The sequence below is a fragment of the Hemitrygon akajei genome, chromosome 5 (assembly GCF_048418815.1).
Source record: "Hemitrygon akajei chromosome 5, sHemAka1.3, whole genome shotgun sequence".
Classification (NCBI taxonomy): Eukaryota; Metazoa; Chordata; class Chondrichthyes; order Myliobatiformes; family Dasyatidae; genus Hemitrygon; species Hemitrygon akajei.
Window position 1 is genome coordinate 189,773,582 of NC_133128.1, and position 21,345 is coordinate 189,794,926.

Genomic DNA, 21,345 nt, shown 5'->3' on the forward strand with positions numbered 1-21,345 from the left:
TAGTTACAGTTACTTCTCTACATGGAATAAATCAATATGCTAATCATTCAAATAAGAACAAACCACATAGGAGAAGAATTAGGCCATTCAGCCCATTGAGTCCGCTCCACCATTTCATCATGGCTGATCCTGGATCCCACTCAACTCCATACACCTGCCCTCTCACCATTTCCCTTGATGCCCTGAACAATCAACTTCTGCTTTAAATATATCCCCCAACTTGGCCTCCACCACAGTCTGACAGAGCATTCTACAGGTTCAAAACTCTTTGTCTAAACAAATTCCTCCTTACTTCTGTTCAAAGAGCTTGCCCCTCAATTTTGAGGCTCTGCCCTTTAGTTGTGGATACCCTACCAGATGAAACATTCTCTCCACATCCACCTAATCTACTCCTTTCAACATTCGGTAGGTTTCAATGAATTCCCCCCACATTCTTCTAAATTACAGTGAGTAAAGGTCCAAAGCTGCCAAATGCTCATCATATGTTAACCCCTTCATTCCCATAACCATCCTCATGAACCTCCCCTGGACTATCTCCAATGAAAATACATCCTTTCTGAGATAAGAGGTCCAAAACTGTTGACAATACTCCAAGTGCAGCCTTGACTAGTGCCTTATAAAGCTTCAGCATTATCTCCTTATTGTTATATTCTATTCACCTTGAAATAAATGCCAACATTGCATTTGCTTTCTTTACCACAGACTCAAACTGTAACTTAACCTTTTGGGAGTCTTGCACAAGTCCCTCTGCACCTCCAAAGTTTGAATTTTTTCCTCACTTAGATAATAATCTGCACTATTGTTCCTTTGATCAAATGCATTATCATACATTTCCCAACGCTGTGTTACATCTGCCACTTTTTTGCCCACGCTTCCAATTTGTCTAAGTCCTGCTGCCATCACATTACTTCCTCAGCACTACCTACCCCTCCACCTATCTTTGTATCATCTGCAAATTTTGCCACACAGCCGTCAATTCACATATGACAAACAATGTGAAAAGCAGCAGTCCCAATACTGACTCCTGAGGAACACAACTAGTCACTGATAACCGACCAGAAATGAGCCCTTTTATTCCCATTCACTGCCTCCTGCCTGTCAACCATTCCTCTATCCATGTCAGTATCTTTCCTGTAACACCATAGGATTTTATCTTGTTAAGCAGCCTCACATGTGGCACCTTATCAAACACCTTCTGAAAATCACAGTAAATGAAATCCACTACATCTCCTTTGTCCACCCTGCTTGTTACTTCTTCAAACAATTCCAACAGATTTGCCAAGCAAGATTTCCCTTCACAGAAACCAGGCTGACTTTGACTTATTTTATCATTAGTCTATCAAATCTCTCTCATGATTCCACAGAATAAATGATCATTAATACTTTTCTCTGACAAGATGAGCGACCAATGGCAACATCTCACTGAGAGCTTACAAAACTATTGGATACCCTCTTTCTTCTACAAACTTCTTCCTCTGCACTGTGATCAATTGCATAATTTTCCTTTAAAGAATGTACTTTCAGGCTGAGTGAATGATCTGGCATGCCTGCAGTCTCCTGGGGGATTTGGTTTGGAGTGCGGCTGTGGCTGACCCTGGGAGGGTGACTGCACTGATGCCTAAATGGCAGGACGTGAACTCGTGGTCGGGTCCATTGCTGTGGCCTGATTGAAGAGTCGAGCAAGATTAAAATCGATGAGGACAAGAGCAGCAAATGAATGGGTGTTCAGTGCTGTCTGCTCATGTTTAACAAGTCTCGCTCTCGCTGCTGCTGGTGGAAGGTGCTGGGGTCTTGGGTCCCATGTTGCAATGTGTGATCGCCTTGGCAGCTCATGAATGTGGGCTCAGTTTCAGTCTGTCAACACAACCTCGATAGTAGGGAAGGCACAAAATTGACTCTACTATCTGTGGTGCTTAAGGAGAGCTAATCTGCCCCCAGAATTGCCGGCCAGCTTTTACGGATGTGTGATAGAGAGCATACTGACATACAGAATGACAGTGTGGTACTCTAGCCGCAGCAAGACAGATCACAAAGCACTCCAACGGGTGATTAGGGCAGCTAAGCACATCATTGGGACCCAACTACCGGACTTGGAGACAATCTACAGTTCTCAATGCCTATGGCGGGCTTGTAACATCATTAAAGACCCATCCCATCCCAGACACTGTCTGTTCAATCTCCTGCCATCTGGTAGGAGATACAGAAACATCTTAGACAAAACAGTTAGACAGAAAAACAGCTTCTTCCCAAGGACTGTTGTGCAGCTGAATAATGCTACACCCCGGCCTTTGACTATCAAAGTCAATTTTTGCATGTAAATACGGGATTTAAAAAAAATTAAGCTGCACCACATGTATTGTAAATATCTGTTTTGCACAGACTGGAGTAGCCCCGCAATCTTGTTGTCTTGAGGAATGGCAATAAAGTTCTATTCTATTCTAACCTTGGATAATGAGTAACCTTCACCATTCCAATATATTACTTAACAACTACTTAATAAGTTATAGGGACAGAGGGGGAAGGGTGGAGACATAGATAAAGGAATTTAAAAGAGATTGTATTTAAATACATTTTAAAGATTTACCACCTACCTGGATTCCTTTTAAACCAGCTTTGCATACTTTCTTCACCTCCACATTAATTTCACAATCCCCAACGTAACTGGAACAGAAACATTTCAAATGAAACTCACATTTGCTAAGTCATCACCATGGGGCACACAGCTACGACATTGCACTGCAACCAATAATTTTTCTAATTTGCAGACGGCAACGTCAAGTTTATTGTAATTCTCAAAACTGCAATTTGCTTTTGTCACACTCCTCTGCAAAACTGCTTTAAAATGTATATATATTTCCATTAACAATAAAATATGCAGTTATATAATCTTTGCCAATGTTCACAGAGATACTGGTGGCTAGGGGAGGACATGACAGCTACACTTGCCATGATTTTCTACTGACAGAATACGAATTTTGTGTTCCAAAAATAAGTACTGGCTTAAGTTTTCTTCTGTTAAGAAAGAAAACTTAGGAATTTGTTCCTTATGTTATTATTCATTAGTTGTTCAAAATGACTTGGGCTCTGAAAATAAATTATGCAATGAAACACATCTTAATGCCTGTTTAAAAAAGCAAATTAAATCTTAATAAATGCAATTTCTTCTTATGCAGTCTTGTATAACTGCAAAATATCTGCACAGTGCTGTGGACACAACACAGAAACCTGGTCCCCTCCACTGATTTTATCTAACCTTCTCTGTGCCTCAATAAAGCAGTTACCATAATCAAAGACACCACCTACCCCAGACATTCTCACTTCTCCCCCTCTCCCATCAGGCAGAAGATACTGAAGCCCAAAAATATATACCACCAGGCTCAAAGACAGCTTCTATTCTTGTGCCAAGATGAGACTAACCTCAGGGTGGAGAAGCAACAACTTATATTCCATCTGGGTAGCCTCCAACCTGATGGCATGAATATAGGTTTCCCCTCCCCCTTCCTCTATTCCCCACTCTGACCTTTTAACTCTTCTATTCTGCTTATTACTTTCCCCTTTCTTCTACTGACCACTCTCCTCTCCCATCAGATTCCTTCTTCTCCAGCCCTTGACCTTTCCTACCTGTCTGGCTTCACCTATCACCTTCCAGCTAGCCTCCTTCCCCTACCTCTGCCTTTTTATTCTGGCATCTGCCCTTCCTTCTCAGTCCTGAAGAGGGGTTTCGGCCCAAAACATCAACTATCTATTCATTTCTATTGCTGCTGCCTGGCCTGCTTCGAACCGTTGAGCTCCTCTGGCATTTTGTGTGTGTTGCTCCAGATTTCCAACATCTGCAGAATCTTTTCCGTTTATTTATTTTCGTAGATGTGCCTAACCCGCTGCGTTCCTCCAGCATTTTGTGTGTGTACAGCTTCTATTCTGCTGTTTTAAGATGATTGAATGGCTCCCCAGTATAAGATGGACAATTGACCTCACAATTTTCCTTGTTGTGATCTTTTACCTATTGTCAATGTGCACCGCACCTTCTCTGTAACACTTCATTTTACACTTTCATTATTTTACCTTGTACCCCTCAACATACTGCTGTAATTAATTGTTCTGTTTGAATGGTATACAGGACAAGTTTTTGCTGTACCTCCTTGGTACATGTAACAATAATGATCTGATTTACCCAACTCTTGGGATTAAGGGTGACTAATTTCCAGTGCAGTTCCTGTGGACCTGAGGTGATAGAGAAGACCGACCTGGACTCTGCCGAAGATAACATAGCAGGTGCTTGAAAAGATCAGAAACATTTGATTGACCACTTAAACCAGACTGCTCTGTGCTCTTGAACAATAGGATCAAGATTTCTCATGCTGCAACAAATGCTCTTCCTCAGTTTTCAGCATTCACGGACCAAAGATTACTTCCACGCTGTGGTGGATGTTACACTTGTCCAAGGAACCTTTGAGAACCTGTTTGCATCCTTTCCTCTGTCCATCCGGTAATCTCTTCCTGCGGCAGAAGTGTCTGTTTCAGAATTATGGGGAATTGAATCCAATAGTTAATTATTGGACTCAGCTTGAAGGAAGGGGGAAGATGCCGGAATAAAAAGGTGGGGAAGGGGAAAGAAGCTAACTGGAAGGTGATAGGTGAAGCCAAGTGGGTGGGAAAGGTCAAGGGTTGGAGAAGAAATTTGATAGGAGGGGAGTGTACACAAAGTGAAGGAGGAGGGGACGAGGGATCAGTAATAGGCAGGTGAGAAGGTCAGAGTGGGGAATAGAGGAAGGTGGTTGGAGGGGGGAGAAATTTGTTCACCGGAAGCAGAAATTGGTCTTTCAAATGTGCAGTTTGCTTTTGTTGACACTCCCCTGTGAAACTGCTTTAAAATTTATACATATTTCCATTAGCAATAAAGTATGCGGCTATATAATCTTTACGATATTCAGAGAGAAACAGGTGGTTAGGAGAGGACATGACAGGTACACTCACCTTGACTTTCTAATGACAGGAGGGTACCCAGACAGAATATAATGTGTTGCTCCTCAACCCTGAGAGTGGTCTCATCTTGGCATAAATGGAGGCCAAGGGCCAACACACTGGAATGGGAATGAGAATGTTTGCCCTCCGGGAAGTGAAGTCGAGTATGCTTAAGTTCACTGCACCCTGACTGGGAAGCATACAGAAGAATCACTTATGCCAGACAGACCATGAATTTTGAGGTCTTGATCCTCAAATACTTTTTTGTCACCTGTGAATCAGAAGCTGTGCTGGCACACACAAAATAGCACCACATATTATCACTGACACCTGCCACTCCTGAAAAATTGCTCCTGAAGAGACTAGTTGTGAAAAGTGGTCCACATTTTGACATAGTTTTCTCATTGCCCTGCATCAAAGGACATAATGCTACAGAGGAGGGGATCGCTGTTTTAAAACCGTAAGATATAGGAGCAGAATTAGACCATTTGCCCAGTTGAGTTGACTCCGCCATTTCATTGTGGCTGATTCAATTTTCTCAGCCTAATCTCCTGCCTTTTCCCAGTATCCCTTCATTGCCCTGACTAATCAAGAATCTATCAACCTCTGTCTTAAATATACATACAGACTCGGCCTCCACAGCTGCCTGTGGCAAAGGATTCCGGAGATTCACCACTCCCTGGCTAAGGAAATTCCTCATCTCGGTTCTAAAAGGACATCCCTCTACTCTGAGGCCATATCCTCTGGTCTTAGACTTTCCCACCATAGGAAACATCCTCACCACACCTACCCTATCAAGGGCTTTCCCCATTCGATAGGTTTCAATGAGGTTACCCCTTATCCTTCTGAATTCCGGTCAATACAGGCTCAGAGCTATCAAACGCTCTTCATATGACAAGCCACTCAATCCTGGAATAATTTTCGTGAGCCTCTTTTGAACCCTCTCCAGTTTCAACACAACCTTTCTAAGATAAGGGGCCCAAAACTGCTCACACTACTCCAACTGAGGTCTCAAGTTATAAAGTCTTAACATTACATCCTTGGTGTTTAAGCGCGAGGCCGATTCTCTTAAGCGTTCCAGTGAATGGTTTGAATAATGACTTGGAAATTCACCTCAGAATGAACTCATAGGCAGGTATTTGCATATTACAATTGCTGACTAATGTTCATGCAATTGATTCTGATATTAAAGCTGGACAGTTTCCCCATTTTAAAGTTCAAATGTTTAAAGAAAACTCATTATGCAAGTACCTACAAGTCACCATTTATAACTCTGAGGTTCATTTCCTTGCAGGCATACTCAATAAATCCAGAGAGTAATAATCATAACAGAATCAATGAAGGACCACACCAATGTGGGCATTCAAGCAATGTGCAAAACACAAGTTGTGTAAATACAAAAAGAAAGAAATAATAATACTGAATAAACAAGCAATAAATATTGAGAACATGAGATGAAGAGTCCTTGAAAGTGGGTTCATAGGTTGTGGGAACACTTCAATGATGGGGCCAGTGAAGATGAGTGAACTGATTTACCATTTCTTCAGATTGAGAATTGACTAGTTTCCAGTGCAATCAGTTGGAATCTGAGGTGGTAGATAAGGCCACCCTGAGCTCTGCAGACTCTGGTACCCTTTGGTTCAAGAGCCTGATAGTTGAAGGGTGATAACTATTCCTGAACCTGGTAGTGTAAAAACTCAGGCTCCTTTACCTTCTTCCTGATGGCAGCAATGAGAAGAAATCCTGACCTAGGTGGTGGATGTCCGCAGTGATGGCTGCTGCTTTCCTGCGACAAGGCTCCATGTAGGTGTGCTCAATGGTGGGGAGGACTTTACCTGTGATGGACTGGGCCGTATTCGCTACTTCTTTGTAAGATTTCTCCCTAAGATTGGCTTGATTCAAGTGGGAGATGACAAGTAGCATTGCATCAATAGGAAGTGAATAAACAATGGGGCAATGATGACAATAGGCTGTACTGAGATTGGTTTGTTGTAGACACGTTAGTTATGATCATGGCTTACAGGCAATCATAAAGGAGACACAAGATAGAAAGAAATTCCTGTCAAATTCCTGGCTGCAACATTGAATCAATCAGTTGGAGCATACCAAGGTTTCTGGGAAATCATAAAATCCCACAGAGTTTATTGGTGCCGCTCCTGAAGATGCTCTTCAGCTGACCCGCAGTGCAGATTTTGCCTCAAAATGGATGGAGTGCACAGATGCCTCTAATACGGTCTTTATGAAATTTACCCAAGTCTCCCAAACATACGATTACTGCCCTGTGGACTGAATGCATCGTTTTTCAATTGTTCAATTTAGATGCCATTTTTGCTCCAATACATTTTTCCACCTACTTCCTCACCTGGACGAGGCAGGGTCAATTTTTTTCCCCTCAAGATAGTCCTGCACTCAGACTAAGGATTGAACAGATCTGGTGCAGGTTGGGAATAGTTTAGGTTAAATTACAAAGCAAACATCAAATCCATTATAATCTAAGCAAGAGTCCTTTCTGGAAACACAGCGCAATACTTGGATGTGAAGGTAGCGGAACAACTGCATCCTTCAGATTGATTTCATGCATGTAGTCAGCAAGGATTGTGCCCCCTGTTTCAACCACAATGCTTATCTAACTACTTCTATGCTATTGCCGAAGCTTCCAATGTATTCCCACATGAGAGAGAGAGAGAAATGTGAACAAACCGGTTCCACCAACATTTGTCACAACAAATTAGTCATAACTTACTATTAACAATTCATATTCTCCTTTTCTTAAACCTACATTTTAATTCTAATGTCAAGCTCACATAATCTTCTCCAGTGATCTGTATTTTGATACAATTGTGTGACCTCTAAACTTCTTGTGATTCTATAACAAAGCACTGCGCAAAGCCAGTCTGGGGCTAAACTTCCTGTTCCAATAATAATGAATCCTCCAGGCTTTTATCTATTTTTGGAGCAGATTACCCATGAATAACATTGCAGCAAGTATAGTGTTTTATGAGTTAGAAGACTGTTTGGAGCCAGTATTCCAACCAAGGGTCCACGGGCCCTTGGTTAATGGCATTGGTCCATGGCATAAAAGGGTTGGGAACCCTTGGTTTAGAAGGCCAACAAAACAGCCAGTCTTAATATATGAGCCAGTATATTTTCTGTGGTAGATGAGCTGTAGTGAGGAGGTGTTCTTATGTTAAAAAGTGTTCATTTGCAAGGTCAGCAACTACATACAAGTGTAGACTGATTTGTATATTTCCAGCACTTTCCATTTTAGTTTTAGATTGCCAACATTTGCAGGTTTTTAGTTTTCAAATATTAAGGTTAATGCCTCTTGCAGCTTAATTTCCTTAGCTCAGAAATTTAAATTGGCTCCCAACCTCAGACTAATTCAGAAATCCAGAAACAGATTTTGAAGGTGAGGTTGATTTAGGCTCATTCACAAGCCATTGTACAGATGTATACTAGACCTGAACTCTAAGTTCATGCATGCTGGAGTATACAGCTGGACGCTGACTCAGTATGCTCACAAGTTTACAAGACGTGGAAAAAAAAGACAAATTGTATATCTCGAAGCTTTTAGTCATAGAGTTTGAGAAAACAACAGCACAAAACAGGCCTTTTGGCCCATCTAGTCCATGCCAAACCACTTAAACTGTTATTCACATCAACCACCACCCTTGGACCAGAGCCCTCCATACCCTTAGCATCCACATACAGTATCCATCCAAACTTCTCTTAAATGTTGAAATGAACCTCATGTGCACCACTTACGCTGGCAGCTCATTCCACACTTCCATCACCTCCTGAGTGAAGAAATTTTCCCTCATGTTTCCCCTAAACTTTTCACATTTTACCCTTAACCCATGACCTCTAGTTAAGGCTCTTATTGAGAAAAAGGAGATACATAGCTGGTATAGGCAAGCAGGAACAAATGAGGCACTTATGGAGTATAAGAAATGCAAGAGAACACAAAGAAATCTGAAGGGATAAAAGAAAGCATGAGGTTGCTCCTGCAGTCAAGGTGAAGGAGAATCCTAAGGAATTCTACAGATTAAGAGGCTGGGCTAGACTACAACTCACGGTCTTGGGTTAAGAGTGAAAGTTGAAATCTTTAAGGGGAAGATGAGGGGGATCGTCTTCACCTAGAAGCTGGTGAGAGTGTGGAATGAGCTGCTATAGCATGTGATGTATGTGGGATTGGTTTCAACACTTATGAGAAATTTGAACAGGTACACGGATGGTAGGGGTATGGAGGTCTATAGGTCCGGGTGCAGATCAATGGAACAAGGCAGCGTAACCAGTTTAGCCTCACCCCTGATCAGGGTCATGCGCAGCCATCGGAGTAGGTGGCAGGTGGCTGAATGAGCAACCGGTGCGTATCTCAAATCCTGGTTATGCGACTACTGATGCCAGGCAGACAATCTCTGAAGAGTATTGATAATGGCTGGGGTCACCCGTCTGTTCCTGGCATCCTTGAGCTCATTACTGATGGAGACTATGGGTTTGCCAGTTCCTGCTGCTGTAACTACAGTGCCTTTTGTCGGTGGTAGGACTGCAGGCACTGTTCACTGGTAGTAGAAGGAATGAATGTTTCGGGGTGTGGATGGGGTGGGGTGCTAATCAGTCAAGTTACTTTAGTGTCTTGGATGGTGTTAAGCCTTTCCTCAGTTTAATTTAGTTAATTTATTTATTGAGATACAGGACCGATGGAATAGGCCTTTATGCCACTCGAGTGGCACCACCCAGCAAACCCCTGATTTAGCCTAATCACAGGACAATTTGAAATGACCCATTAACCTACGTTACCAATACATATTTGGACTGTGGGAGGATACTAGACCATCCCCGAGGAAACCCATGCAGTCACAGAGAGAACATCCAGGCTCCTTACAGTGGTGGGAATTGAACCTGGGTCGCCTGTACTGGGAAGTGTTGTGCTAGCCACTACGCTACCGTTCTGCCTTTGTGGGAGCCAAATTCATCCAGACTAAGGAGAGTACTCTGGAATTCAAAGCCTGGTGTGATGGAGGTGGGAGGGATTCTTACAACATATGAAGTGTTTCTAAACAAGATATTTTTGAATCACTAAGACATGGAAGACTGTGGTTAAGATCTGGTAAATGGGATTAACGTACATGATGATTGACACATACATGTTGGGTCGATGAGCTGCCCGATTGATTTTCATGCATCAATACTTCCACAGTCACCTGTTAATACTTTGTGATGCAGGTCTTCAGGTCCTGGTGATTCATTGCCTTTAAGTGCCACCTTTTGCACAGTATTGTAGAAATTTTATATTTTGTACTGCGCTGCTGCCACAAAATAAAAACAAATTTCATGATATATGTGGGAGATGATAAACCCGATTCTGATGTGAGTCTCTATTGTGGACTGAGAGTGGGAAGGGGGCAGGGAGAGGGGAATCATGGTTGGGAAAAGGGGAAGGGAGAGGGGAGGGAGCAGGAAGCACCAGAGAGACTTTCTGTAATCACCATTAACCCATTGCTTGGGATCAAACAACCTTGCCTGGTTTCTCAAGGCTGGGTGTGTTTGCATGTACAACAGCCCACGCCCCTGGCGCTCCTTCTCTGCCAATTGTCCCACACCCCTCCCATGGCGCTCCACCCTCATTATTCCCAAAATCCTTTAATCCAACCAAATTTACAAACTTGCTCTTAATTTTAATTTAGATGAATCAGCACCAGTTGCTTCCATATTGACATGTACAGTCTTAAGCACCTTAGATCTGGGGTTCCCAATCTGGGGTCCACGGATCCCTCGGTTAACGGTAGGGGTCCATGGCATAAAAAAAAAGGCTGGGAACCATTGTACTTGTAATATATGTGTGTGTGCCCAAGACTTTTACACTGTACAGTACCTTCATTTAATTGTTTAGGACTTTGTGGAGTACAGGAAATAAAGGAGTTGCTTAATGATGAAAGTACACTGTCTGTATGGTTTTATCGTTATCATCCTGGTAGTCAAATGATACAAGCATAAAAGAGCTATGTCACAGTCATAGAAAAGTACAGCATAGAAATAGGCCTTTCAGCCCATCTAGTCCATGCCAAAACCATTTAAACTGATTACTCCCATTGACCTGCACTAACCATCCTCTGATAGAACCAGACAGGATATGAAGAAAAATAACTGCAGAGGAATAAAGCACAGACCTGGGTCCGCAAAAACATCTCGTATGAGATTGTTCTTATTCTATACTTAAGCATTATATTTTGAACAATATTTAATTTGAATTTAGATGAATCGGCACCGACTGCTCTCACAAGTTCCCCAAGGACTGCCAATTCACTTAAATATTAATTTGATAGGTTCAGTATGCTAAATTAGCAATGAGTCATTTTTCCTAAATCATAAACAACTTGAAATCAGGTTCAAAGAGAAAAGAAAATGCAAATGCTGACTGGGAAGAATGAAATTTTGTTTGAATGGCTAACATCAAACCCAGGTCTTGACTGATCTATGCGTACATTGTATCATTCTAAATTTGGATTATTTTCAAATTATTTTATCATTTTGCCCCAAATAATCAGAAACAGAATCAGGTTTAATATCACTGGCATTTGTTGTGAAAGTTGTTCACTTTACAGCAGCAGTACAATATATACACACATACACACGCTATATATATCTCAAAACGTTCACATGTTCCTTTTATTGTCAAAGTATGTACGTACAATATAGCTCTGATATTTGTGTTCTCCATATAGCCATAAAATACAGAAAGACCATGGAGCTGTTGAAAGAAATGACATCAATACCCCCCCCCCCCCCCACCCCATGCAGCTTGTCAGCCTGGGAAGGCAGTCCATCTAAGAGAAGAAAAACTCTGATTTCAAACCTCTGCTGCCTTGTGGCCATACCCACTCATGGGAAAGGCTTTGGGAGTAAACCCCGAGGACAACTCCGGAGCTGGAGTCCCTAAGGCAGTCTGACGTTGTCTTCAACCTTGTTCTGGCAACTCCTGCGACGACACTGGTGCCAAGCTGTATCGGGCCTTGCCCTTCCCTTGGACAACATTGGTGTCGTGGAGAGGGAGACTTGCTGCATGGACAACTGCTGGTCTTCCATACAACCTTGCCCAGGGCTGCACCCTGGGAACCATTCCAGGCGCAGATCCATGGTCTCACGAGACTAGCGGATGCCACCACACCCCCACCCACCCAGCGAGAAAAATAAAGAAAAAGAAAAATAAATAGGCAAAATAGAAAGAAAAATAGTGAAGTAGTGTTCATGGGATCAACGTCCATTCAGAAAATGAATGGCAGATGGGAAGAGGCTGTTTCTGAATCACTGAATGAGTGCCTTCAGGTGTCTGTACCTCTGTCCCGATGGTAACAGTGAGAAGAGGGCATGTCCTGGGTGACTGGGGGTGGGGGGTGGGTCCTGAATGATGGATGCTGCCTTTTTCCAGGCATCACACCTCTTTAGTCCTGGGTACTAAAGAGGCTAATTTATTCCTTGTGAACTATTCGCCAATTCATATTCAATGAAAAGGGTTAACATTTCATCCTTTTTCTGTCCCTGCTTCCACTGTTTTACAATAGTGATTGTTGACATATCATCCACAACAGAAAGGTGATATTGGAAATATAATTAGGATCAGTGACGGGTAAAGCAAGTAATTTAATATAGACAGATCTTTACCGAATAAACAATGCAAAAAAAACCCACATTTTGTAAAATGGAATTACCTGATTTGCAGATCGATGATCACTTGCCGTCTGTCAACCTGCTCAGTGTACACTTTGACACCAGAGATTTTAGGCGACTGGAAAAGGATTAAGGTTTATTAGCAACTCTCCCCAAGTTAAAGTTCATTGTTACAGACATCTCATTCAAAATAAGCTTAAAACAACAATCTACATCTTCATTTGACAGAAGCTTAAGTGATCCAATGCCTTAAAGACCTTTTAAAATTTTGGTGGAGAATGCACAGGAATTTAAATTTGATACACTAATGTGAAAACATTACCAGATGCTTCATAGAGACAGTCTTCTAACAGACAAGGTCAAACGTAGCCTCCTTCAAGCTGTGCCTTGTAGCTAACAGTTTATCCAAACATAAGCAAACCACTAGACTTCTGAGGCAACACACTCAAAATGCTGGAGGAACTCAGCAGGTCAGGCAGCGTGTATGGAAAAGTGTAAACAGTTGATGTTTTGGACCAAGACCCTTCAACAGGACTGAAGAAGGGTCTCGACCTGAAACGCCAACTGTTCACTCTTTTTTATAGGTGCTGCCCGACCGACCTGCTGAGCTCCTCCAGCATTTTGAGTGTTGCTTCGGACTTCCAGGATCTGCTGACTTTCTCGTGTTTGTGATACCACTAGACTTCTTGACTGGGAGAGGGGGGGATGGAGAGGATGCGCTGGTGGGGTGGTGGCCGAGAAAGAAGAGGGAGTAAGCCTGAGATAAGGACAGTGCTGATCTGGAATGGGGAGAGCTAGGCGGCATTCCTTAGACGGGGAAACAGAGATAACGTTTCAGAAAATGACACTATCAGAACTGCAGGAGTCCAAACAGTCAGGTGAAAGCAAGAAAGATAGACAAAACTTCTACTCCCCTCTTCTCCACTGTCTGCTTTAAACCAAGGTCTAATCTTCTCTTTTGTCTCTCAAAGCAAGCCTTATGCTAACTTTTCTCCGAATCTTGCACGTAGTGAAGGAAACTTCTAGTTCATTCACTGAAATGTGATTTTAAGAGTGTCTGATTGGTAAGCCACTGACTGATATCCTTGGAAAATTGATGCGTTGTGTATTTTTCCACCAATGTACATACATCAATAAAACAAGGCAGCAATTCTTTACTGGCACTTACCAACCCATCCTAACCAACACATATCAAATGTGTACGTGTGGTTTAGAACTACTAGGTGATATATTACCACTGCCAGAGACAGCAGGAACATTACATTATTACATCCCAAAACTGAGAAGCCAAAATGGAATTATAACCAGAAAATGCATTAAAGCGCTATTGTGTATACTGTGTTAAGGGCAGGAACAACCGATTGCCTAGTCCTCATGAAGTATTTTTCAAATACATAATTTGGTAAGTAACTCCAAATCCACTGGGGAACATACACTCAGTGGACACTTTATTAAGTACCTTCTGAACCTATTCTGATTCTAATACAGTGGCTATTGAATATATGTCTGCGGTCTTCTGTTGCTGTAGCTTTCACTTCAAGGTTTTGCATTCTGAAATGCTCTTCTGCAAGCCACTGTTGTAACACGTGGTTATTTGAGTTACTGTCACCTTCCTGTCAGCTCGAACCAGTCTGCCCATCCTCCTGAGACCTCTCCCATTAACGAGAAGTCTTCGCCCACAGAACTACCAGTCACTGGTGGTTTTTGGTTTTTTTTTTAAAAACACTATTCTCTGCAAACTCTAGGGACTGTTGTTGAGAAAATCCCAGTAGATCAGCAGTTTCTGAGATACTCAAACCACCCTGTCTGGCACCAACAATCATTCCATGGTGAAAGTCACTTAGATCATATTTATTCCCTATTCTGATGTTTGGTCTGAACAACAATTGAACCTTGTGACCATGTCTGCATGCTTTTATGCATTGAGTTGCTGCCACGTGATTGGTTGAATGGATATTTGCATTATCGAGGTGTACAGGTGCACCCAGTAAGGTGGCCACGGAGTATGTATTCAACAATCTGTTAAGCTGCTTTTGCTTTGCTCTGGGTAGACTACTGAAGTTAAAATGCAAGTGGAAAAGAAGAGTAAAAGCAAAGTTAGTAAACTTTGAACCAGAATATCAATGTTTAGTTGGAGAAAGTAACATTCTGAACGGATCCTATGCGTTACCCAGAAGCGTATTAGAAGAAAGGTCAATTTCATTTTAAAAGTTAATTTCAATTTCTTTTAAAAGTGCTTGAAGACTGAACGAGCAAGACAATTATTCTTTGGTACATTTGAGATTCATTGTTCCCTTTTTATTAAAATAAAATATCGCAGATTTTGATAATAACATTCATAGAAATGTTATTATCAAAACAAATAGAAAGGTACAGCACAGAAGTCTTCAGCCCATCTACTCCATGCTAAACTATTTAAACTGCCTTCTCCCATCAACCTGTTGACCAGGACCATAGACCTTCATATCCCTCCCGTGTACCTATTCAAACTTCTCTGAAACATTGAAATCGAGCTTGCATGCACCACTTGCGCTGGAAGCTCATTCCACACTCTCGCGACCATACGAATGAAAGAGTTTCCCCTCATCTTCCCCTTAGACATTTCACTTTTCCCACTTAACCCATGACCTCTAGTTGTAGTCCCATCCAACCTCAGTGGAAAAAGCCTGCTTGCATTTACCCTATCTATACCCCTCATTAAACCCCTTTTTAATGGATGTCTCTGGAAATGCAGCTCGTTAGCTAACGGCTACTGGACTCCATGGCAAGAAACCCACCTTTCTCAGGCTTTGAACGTCTAGGGTGTATATAACTTTGGTCCTGCCAAACCAGAGATTGGGATGTCTCTCCCACCCAAACCCTGGTTTGTGTGAATGCTGTGTGATTTACCGCCCCCACCCCCCACAGTCACCCGTCAGCAACAAGTAACAGATCATATACTGCATACGATTATAAAGAAAGTATATTTATGAACATTTACTTAGCCAGTTATTAAAGAAAGACAAAAACAAAAATTATAATTAAACAGTCAAATGTGCACACAAGTTGGAGCAAACAAATCAGGAGTGCATGTGCAAACTGAACAAAAACAGTTTAATAAACAGCCTACAATGGAAAGTTCCCGCACAGATGTCTGACAATACCTAAAAGGAAATTGAAGTGGTTTATGAAATATCCCACAAAGGTTAAGCAAATGGATACAAATTCAATAAGGTACTAAGCAGCCATAATCCAATTAAATTTTAAAAGAGTCTAATAATTCAGAATTTGTATGGCAAACTGTTTAGAAAAGGGAGGGGTACTGGTCCAATGCATCACAACAAATGCCACTCTGACCTTTTATCTCTTTTCAGTTGTCCATCATCTCCCCCTGGGTCCTGCCCTACCTCCCCTCTCCTATGGTTCAGTCACCTCTCCTATCACATTCCTTCCTCCTGTGTCACTGTCCTTCCTCTCCAGCCCTTGACCTTTCCCACCAACCCAGCTTCACCTATCACCTTCCAGCTGGTCTCTTCCCCCCCCCCCCCCACTTTTTCATTCTGATAAATTCCCCCTTCCTTTCCAATCCTGAAAAAGGGTCTTGGCATGAACTTTTGGTGGATTTGATACAGAAAAAGATGTACAGCACATGCCAGACTCAGCTGTCTCATCAGGGCAACCTATGATACCTTGCCCTACCCCTAAAATCTTCACCAGTGGTTCGGTGGTGAGGTTCGATGCTCCCTCTGTAACATCACCAATACCAACCTTCAACACACCCTGGCAGGCTGCAAGACTGCTGTCCCAAGGATGCAACAGTTAGTGGCACGACCAAGTTCTAAAGAAGCTGGCAGAGATAACGCGAGAATCAGCCTTTCCCCAGTAGGATGCCAACTCATCCCATTTGTTAAAGCTGGCAAGAGTGCTGAATGCACTCGCCCAGGAGCTCCCTCAGGACACTTCTCCACAGGCAAGGAGTGGAACATGAGGGCAGATCTCAGCAGGCAGCTACAGTTCCCCAAGGAAGTCATCATCAAATCTCTGTCCAGACATAGCACTGAGGTCCATGGCCACTAAGACAGTCCTCCTCATTGAGTTAACAATCCCATGGGAGGAAGGAGTGGAGGCTGCCCATGAGCATAAGAGGTTGAAGTACTGTAGGTGAGTGTAAGGAAGTTGGCTGGAGGACCATCACTTATCCCATGGAGGTAGGATGCTGGGCCTTCGTCAGCACACTGCCGATAGGTTACTCCACAATATGGCAGTGACTGGAGCAAGGCTCAGGAGAGCTGCTAGAGAATTGGCTGAAGAGGCTAAAAAAGGCAGCTTTTGGCTGTGGCTGAGGAGGAAGGACAGGAACTGGGGGAACAACTAACCCTATCGAAAGCTGAATGGTGTGATAGGGAGACGTCCCTGCCACAGCTCAGTCACTAGAAGTACCAGGGAGCAAAACATCAATGAATAGTGGTCCCTGGCTGATGACCCTGCAGCTGATCTATGGGCTTTGTTGGTGGCACAGCAGGCAGCAGTGCTAAGCAGGAGTAATCTTCCTGTACATCTCATTGACTCTTGGTGGATTGGACACAGAAAAATATGTACAACATTGTACCTAGTGTAAGCCAATTGTACGCAGTATTCACTTCTAATATTTTTGCCAATTTTACATTACAATCTATAGGGCTTACTTTAATATGTTATAAGCAGAAAAGAAAATTAAAATAAAGTAGTAGATTGGGTCTGACTGTTTACTTGTAAATTTCTTCACACTTTGCCAATTAATTATCTACAAATGTTTGTATTTGCACCACACACAAAATGCTGGTGGAACACAGCAGGCCAGGCAGCATCTATAGGGAGAAGCACTGTCGACGTTTCGGGCCGAGACCCTTCGTCGGGACTAACTGAAAAAAGAGATAGTAAGAGATTTGAAAGTGGGAGGAGGAGGGGGCAGACCCAAAATGATAGGAGAAGACAGGAGGGGAAGGGATGAAGCCAAGAGCTGGGAAGTTGATTGGCAAAAGGGATACAAGGCTAGAGAAGGGGGAGTATCATAGGATGGAAGGCCTTGGAAGAAAGGGGGAGGGGAGCACCAGAGAAAGATGGAGAACAGGCAACTATCTGCTTGTATTTTATAAATACTTCTACACAAGTAACTGTTTGCTATAATTCCTAGTGGCTATAGTATGCATAACTGTTTAATATGCCACCAGTAGTTAAATAAAGTTTAATTAGGGAAGCTTTGTACTGCATAATTTCTTCAGCCAAAGAGTGGTGAATCTGTGGAATTAGTTACAACACACGGCTGTGGAGGCCAAGTCACTGAGTATACTTAAGGCGGAGTTTAATAGATGCTTGATTAGTCAGAGCATGAAGGGATACTGAGAAGGCAGGAGATTGGAGCAGAGATGGAAACTGGTCAACTATGATGAAATGGTGGCACAGACTCAATGGGCCAAATGCTGCTCTTATATCTTATGGTCTTATTGTCTTGTGAATAAGAGTTTTCCCATTGGCTAATTTTTACTTCAGTATTGACGAAGTACTTTAAATTAGATTATTATTATCTATAGATTAGAATGGAATTTTTCTTATCTCTGTGGGTATAAAAAAAGCTGTATTGTGCTTGGCGCCATATCCTTGAATCTTAGCTTTTCCTGTTACTGTCTGTTCTGCTTCTTTCTGTTCTATCGACTCTTCCTGAAACAACAAGTTTTATGTCTCATTCCTGACATCAAAAAGAACTTTGGATTTAAACACTAAAATCCTTCAGGTAATAGATAACAGATTATATTGCATAGCCTGGCCAATGTCATTACAAATTTGATTATTCAGACAAAATTCCGGAGCAGTTTCATTTTATGGTCAACCACATTGAAATAAATCAAATCACATGAAGAACAATATCCTTACCTGTTCACCAAAATTAAGTTTTGTGAAGGCAAATGTTTTCAAGCAAACGTTTGATCCACATACTAAAGGCTCAATGATGTCTTTAAATGTTCTTTCCAGATACATTCCAAAATATGGCCAGGCTTGTTTTAAAATCTAGTTCAGAAAGTATAAAATGTTAGAGAACACAGATGAAAACCTGAATATTCTGGTTTAATCAATTGAAGATTATAATGTTAAAACAAAGAAACTATGAATGAAACATTCCAAACCAACAGTAGTATTTTACCTAAAAATAGTTCAGGATCTTCCCTTTCTGGACATCAAAGAGGTTACAGCATAAAATATAGAGTAGTACAGCACAGCGATAGGCCCTCTAGCTCATAACATCTATTCAGAGCCTGAGGGGAGCCAATCAGGACCAACAGGGGCCTATATAAACACAATGCTTTTACTGATGATGAAACGTTTGCAAGCTAATTTCTAAGCTCGGTGAAAACTACATCAAATGCCTCAACCCGAGCTACCAATATTCAGCACCACCCTGCACCCTCTCCAAAGCCTCCAGATCTTTCCTGTAATATGGCAACCAGAACTGCACAACAAATACTGCACACAATTTTAAGCACCCCATCTTTTCTTTATCTGTTTCCAGCATCCATTTTTCCACAACCCTTATCCTCCAACTCATTAAACATCATTGAACCAACAATGATAATGGTTTATGAGTCGCCACACAGTGAAGCTTCAGATTTGACCCTCAGAATGTCATCGTTGGACCAGCAGTGGTCTTAATGTGCTGACCCGGATACAAAGTGAAATGTGAGCAACAGTTTCAAGATAAAAGTTTGGGTGCCTGCATTTTAACAGACAGTTTGCTGTTGGAAAGGAATTTAAAAGGGTTATGTCAGGTAGCTTAATCGTGGGGCATGCCAAGCATTTAGATGACCATTTAGACCACCTTCCATTGTCCCCAGTTAACACTCTGAAAATCAAAATCAATAAGCATTTCCAGATCAAGGAGGGCGAAGTTCCCTGGTGCATTCCAAATTGAATCAAGTGAAAGTAGTCATGAAGATGATGTCCATAAGGAACAGGAGCAGAATTAGGCCATTTGGCCCATCGAGCCTGCTCTGCCATTTCAACATAACTGACCCACGTTCCCTCTCAGCCCCAGTCTCCTGCCTTCTTCCACCCTGTATCCCTTCAGGCCCTGACTAATCAACAATCTATCAACCTCTTGCTTAAATATACTCAATGACTTGGCCTCCTCAGCTGCATGTGACAAAGAATTCCACAGATTCACACTCTGGCTGAAGAGATTCCTTCTCATCTCTGTTGTAAAAGATGCTCCTCTATTCTGAGGCGGTTCCCTCTAGTTTTAGACTCTCCCACCATAGGAACATCCTCTCCACATCTACTCTATTGAGGTTTTTCAGCATCGACTGGGTGATAGATCATGACCAGTCAAATTTTCAATGAGCAACACAAGCTGACCTGGAGATCATTGATATCATACTGACACATTAAAAAGTAAAAAATAGTTGGAGGTCATGGTGGTCAAAATTTCTGGCTAATCTACTGTGTCTATAAAAAGTTTTCACCTATTCACTCTTTTTGGAAGTTCTCATGTTTTATTTTTTACAACATTGAATCTCAGTGGGTTTAATTTGGGTTTTTTTTTGACATTGATCAATAGAAAAGACTCTTGTGTCAAAGTGAAAAGAGATATCTACAAAGTGATCTAAATCAATTACAAATATAAAAAACAAAATAATTGATTGTATAACTATTCACCCCCTTTTAATATGACACACCAATTCCACACCTGTGCAGTAAATTGGTTTTAGAAACCACATCATTAGTTACATGGAGATCACCTGTGTGCAGTCAAGGTGTTTGAATTGATTGGAGAAAAATACATCTGTATTTAGAAAGTCCAACTGCTGGTGAGTTGTATCCTGCCAAAAACTATCCATGAAGTCAAAAGAACACTCCAAGCAACTCCACAAAAAGGTTATTGAAAACCAGTCAGAAAATGGATTTCAACTCAATAAATATCTCTTGGAATATAGTTAAGTCAATCATCAAGAATATGGCATAGCTGTAAATCTGCCTAGAGCAGGCTGTCCTCACAAACTGTGGCCATGCAAGAAGGGGACTAGTGAGGGAGGCCACCATGAGACCTATGACAGCTCTGGAGGAGTTACAAGCTTCAGTAGCTGAGATGGGAGACACTACACATACAACAACTGTTGCCCAGGTGCCTCACCAGTTGCAGCTTTAAGGGAGGGTGGCAAAGAGAAAGCCACCATTTTTTTAAAAAAAAGAAAATCACATGAACTCTCAGCTACAGTTTGCCAGAAGGTATGTGGGATACTCTGAAGTCAACTGGAAGGTTCTATGGTCTGATGAAATGAAAATTGAGCTTTTTGGCCATCAGACTAAATGCTATGTTAGGTGTAAGCCAAACACCGCACATCATCAATAAACACACTATCCCTACCGTGAAGCATGGTGGGGGCTGCTTCACTGCAGCAGGCCCTGGAAGGCTTTTGAAGGTAGAGGGTAAAATGAATGCAGCGAAACACAGGGAGATCCTGGAGGAAAACCTGATGCAGTCTGTGAGAGAACTGCGTCTTAGGAGAAGATTTGTTTTCCAGCAAGACAATGACCCCAAGCATAAAGCTAAAGCTATACAGGAATGGCTTAAGAACAACAAAGTTAATGTCCTGGAATGGCCAAGTCAGAATCCAGACCTCAATCTAACTGAGAATTTGTAGCTGGACATGAAAATGGCTGTTCACTCACAATCCCCATGCAATTTGACAGAGCTTGGCAGTTTTG

At 42.0% G+C, this 21,345-nt stretch overlaps 1 protein-coding gene across 1 annotated transcript in view; it reads right to left on the reverse strand.

The window, feature by feature from the left end:
* LOC140728591 (extended synaptotagmin-3-like) overlaps positions 1 to 21,345 on the reverse strand; it is a 104,261-nt gene that overhangs the window by 59,201 nt on the left and 23,715 nt on the right. The window contains exons 3-5 of the mRNA XM_073047562.1: positions 18,520 to 18,654; positions 12,672 to 12,748; positions 2,592 to 2,661 (exon numbers count right to left, since the gene is read on the reverse strand). Of these exons, the coding sequence (XP_072903663.1) occupies positions 2,592 to 2,661; positions 12,672 to 12,748; positions 18,520 to 18,654 (282 nt within the window). The remainder of the gene's footprint in view (positions 1 to 2,591; positions 2,662 to 12,671; positions 12,749 to 18,519; positions 18,655 to 21,345) is intronic.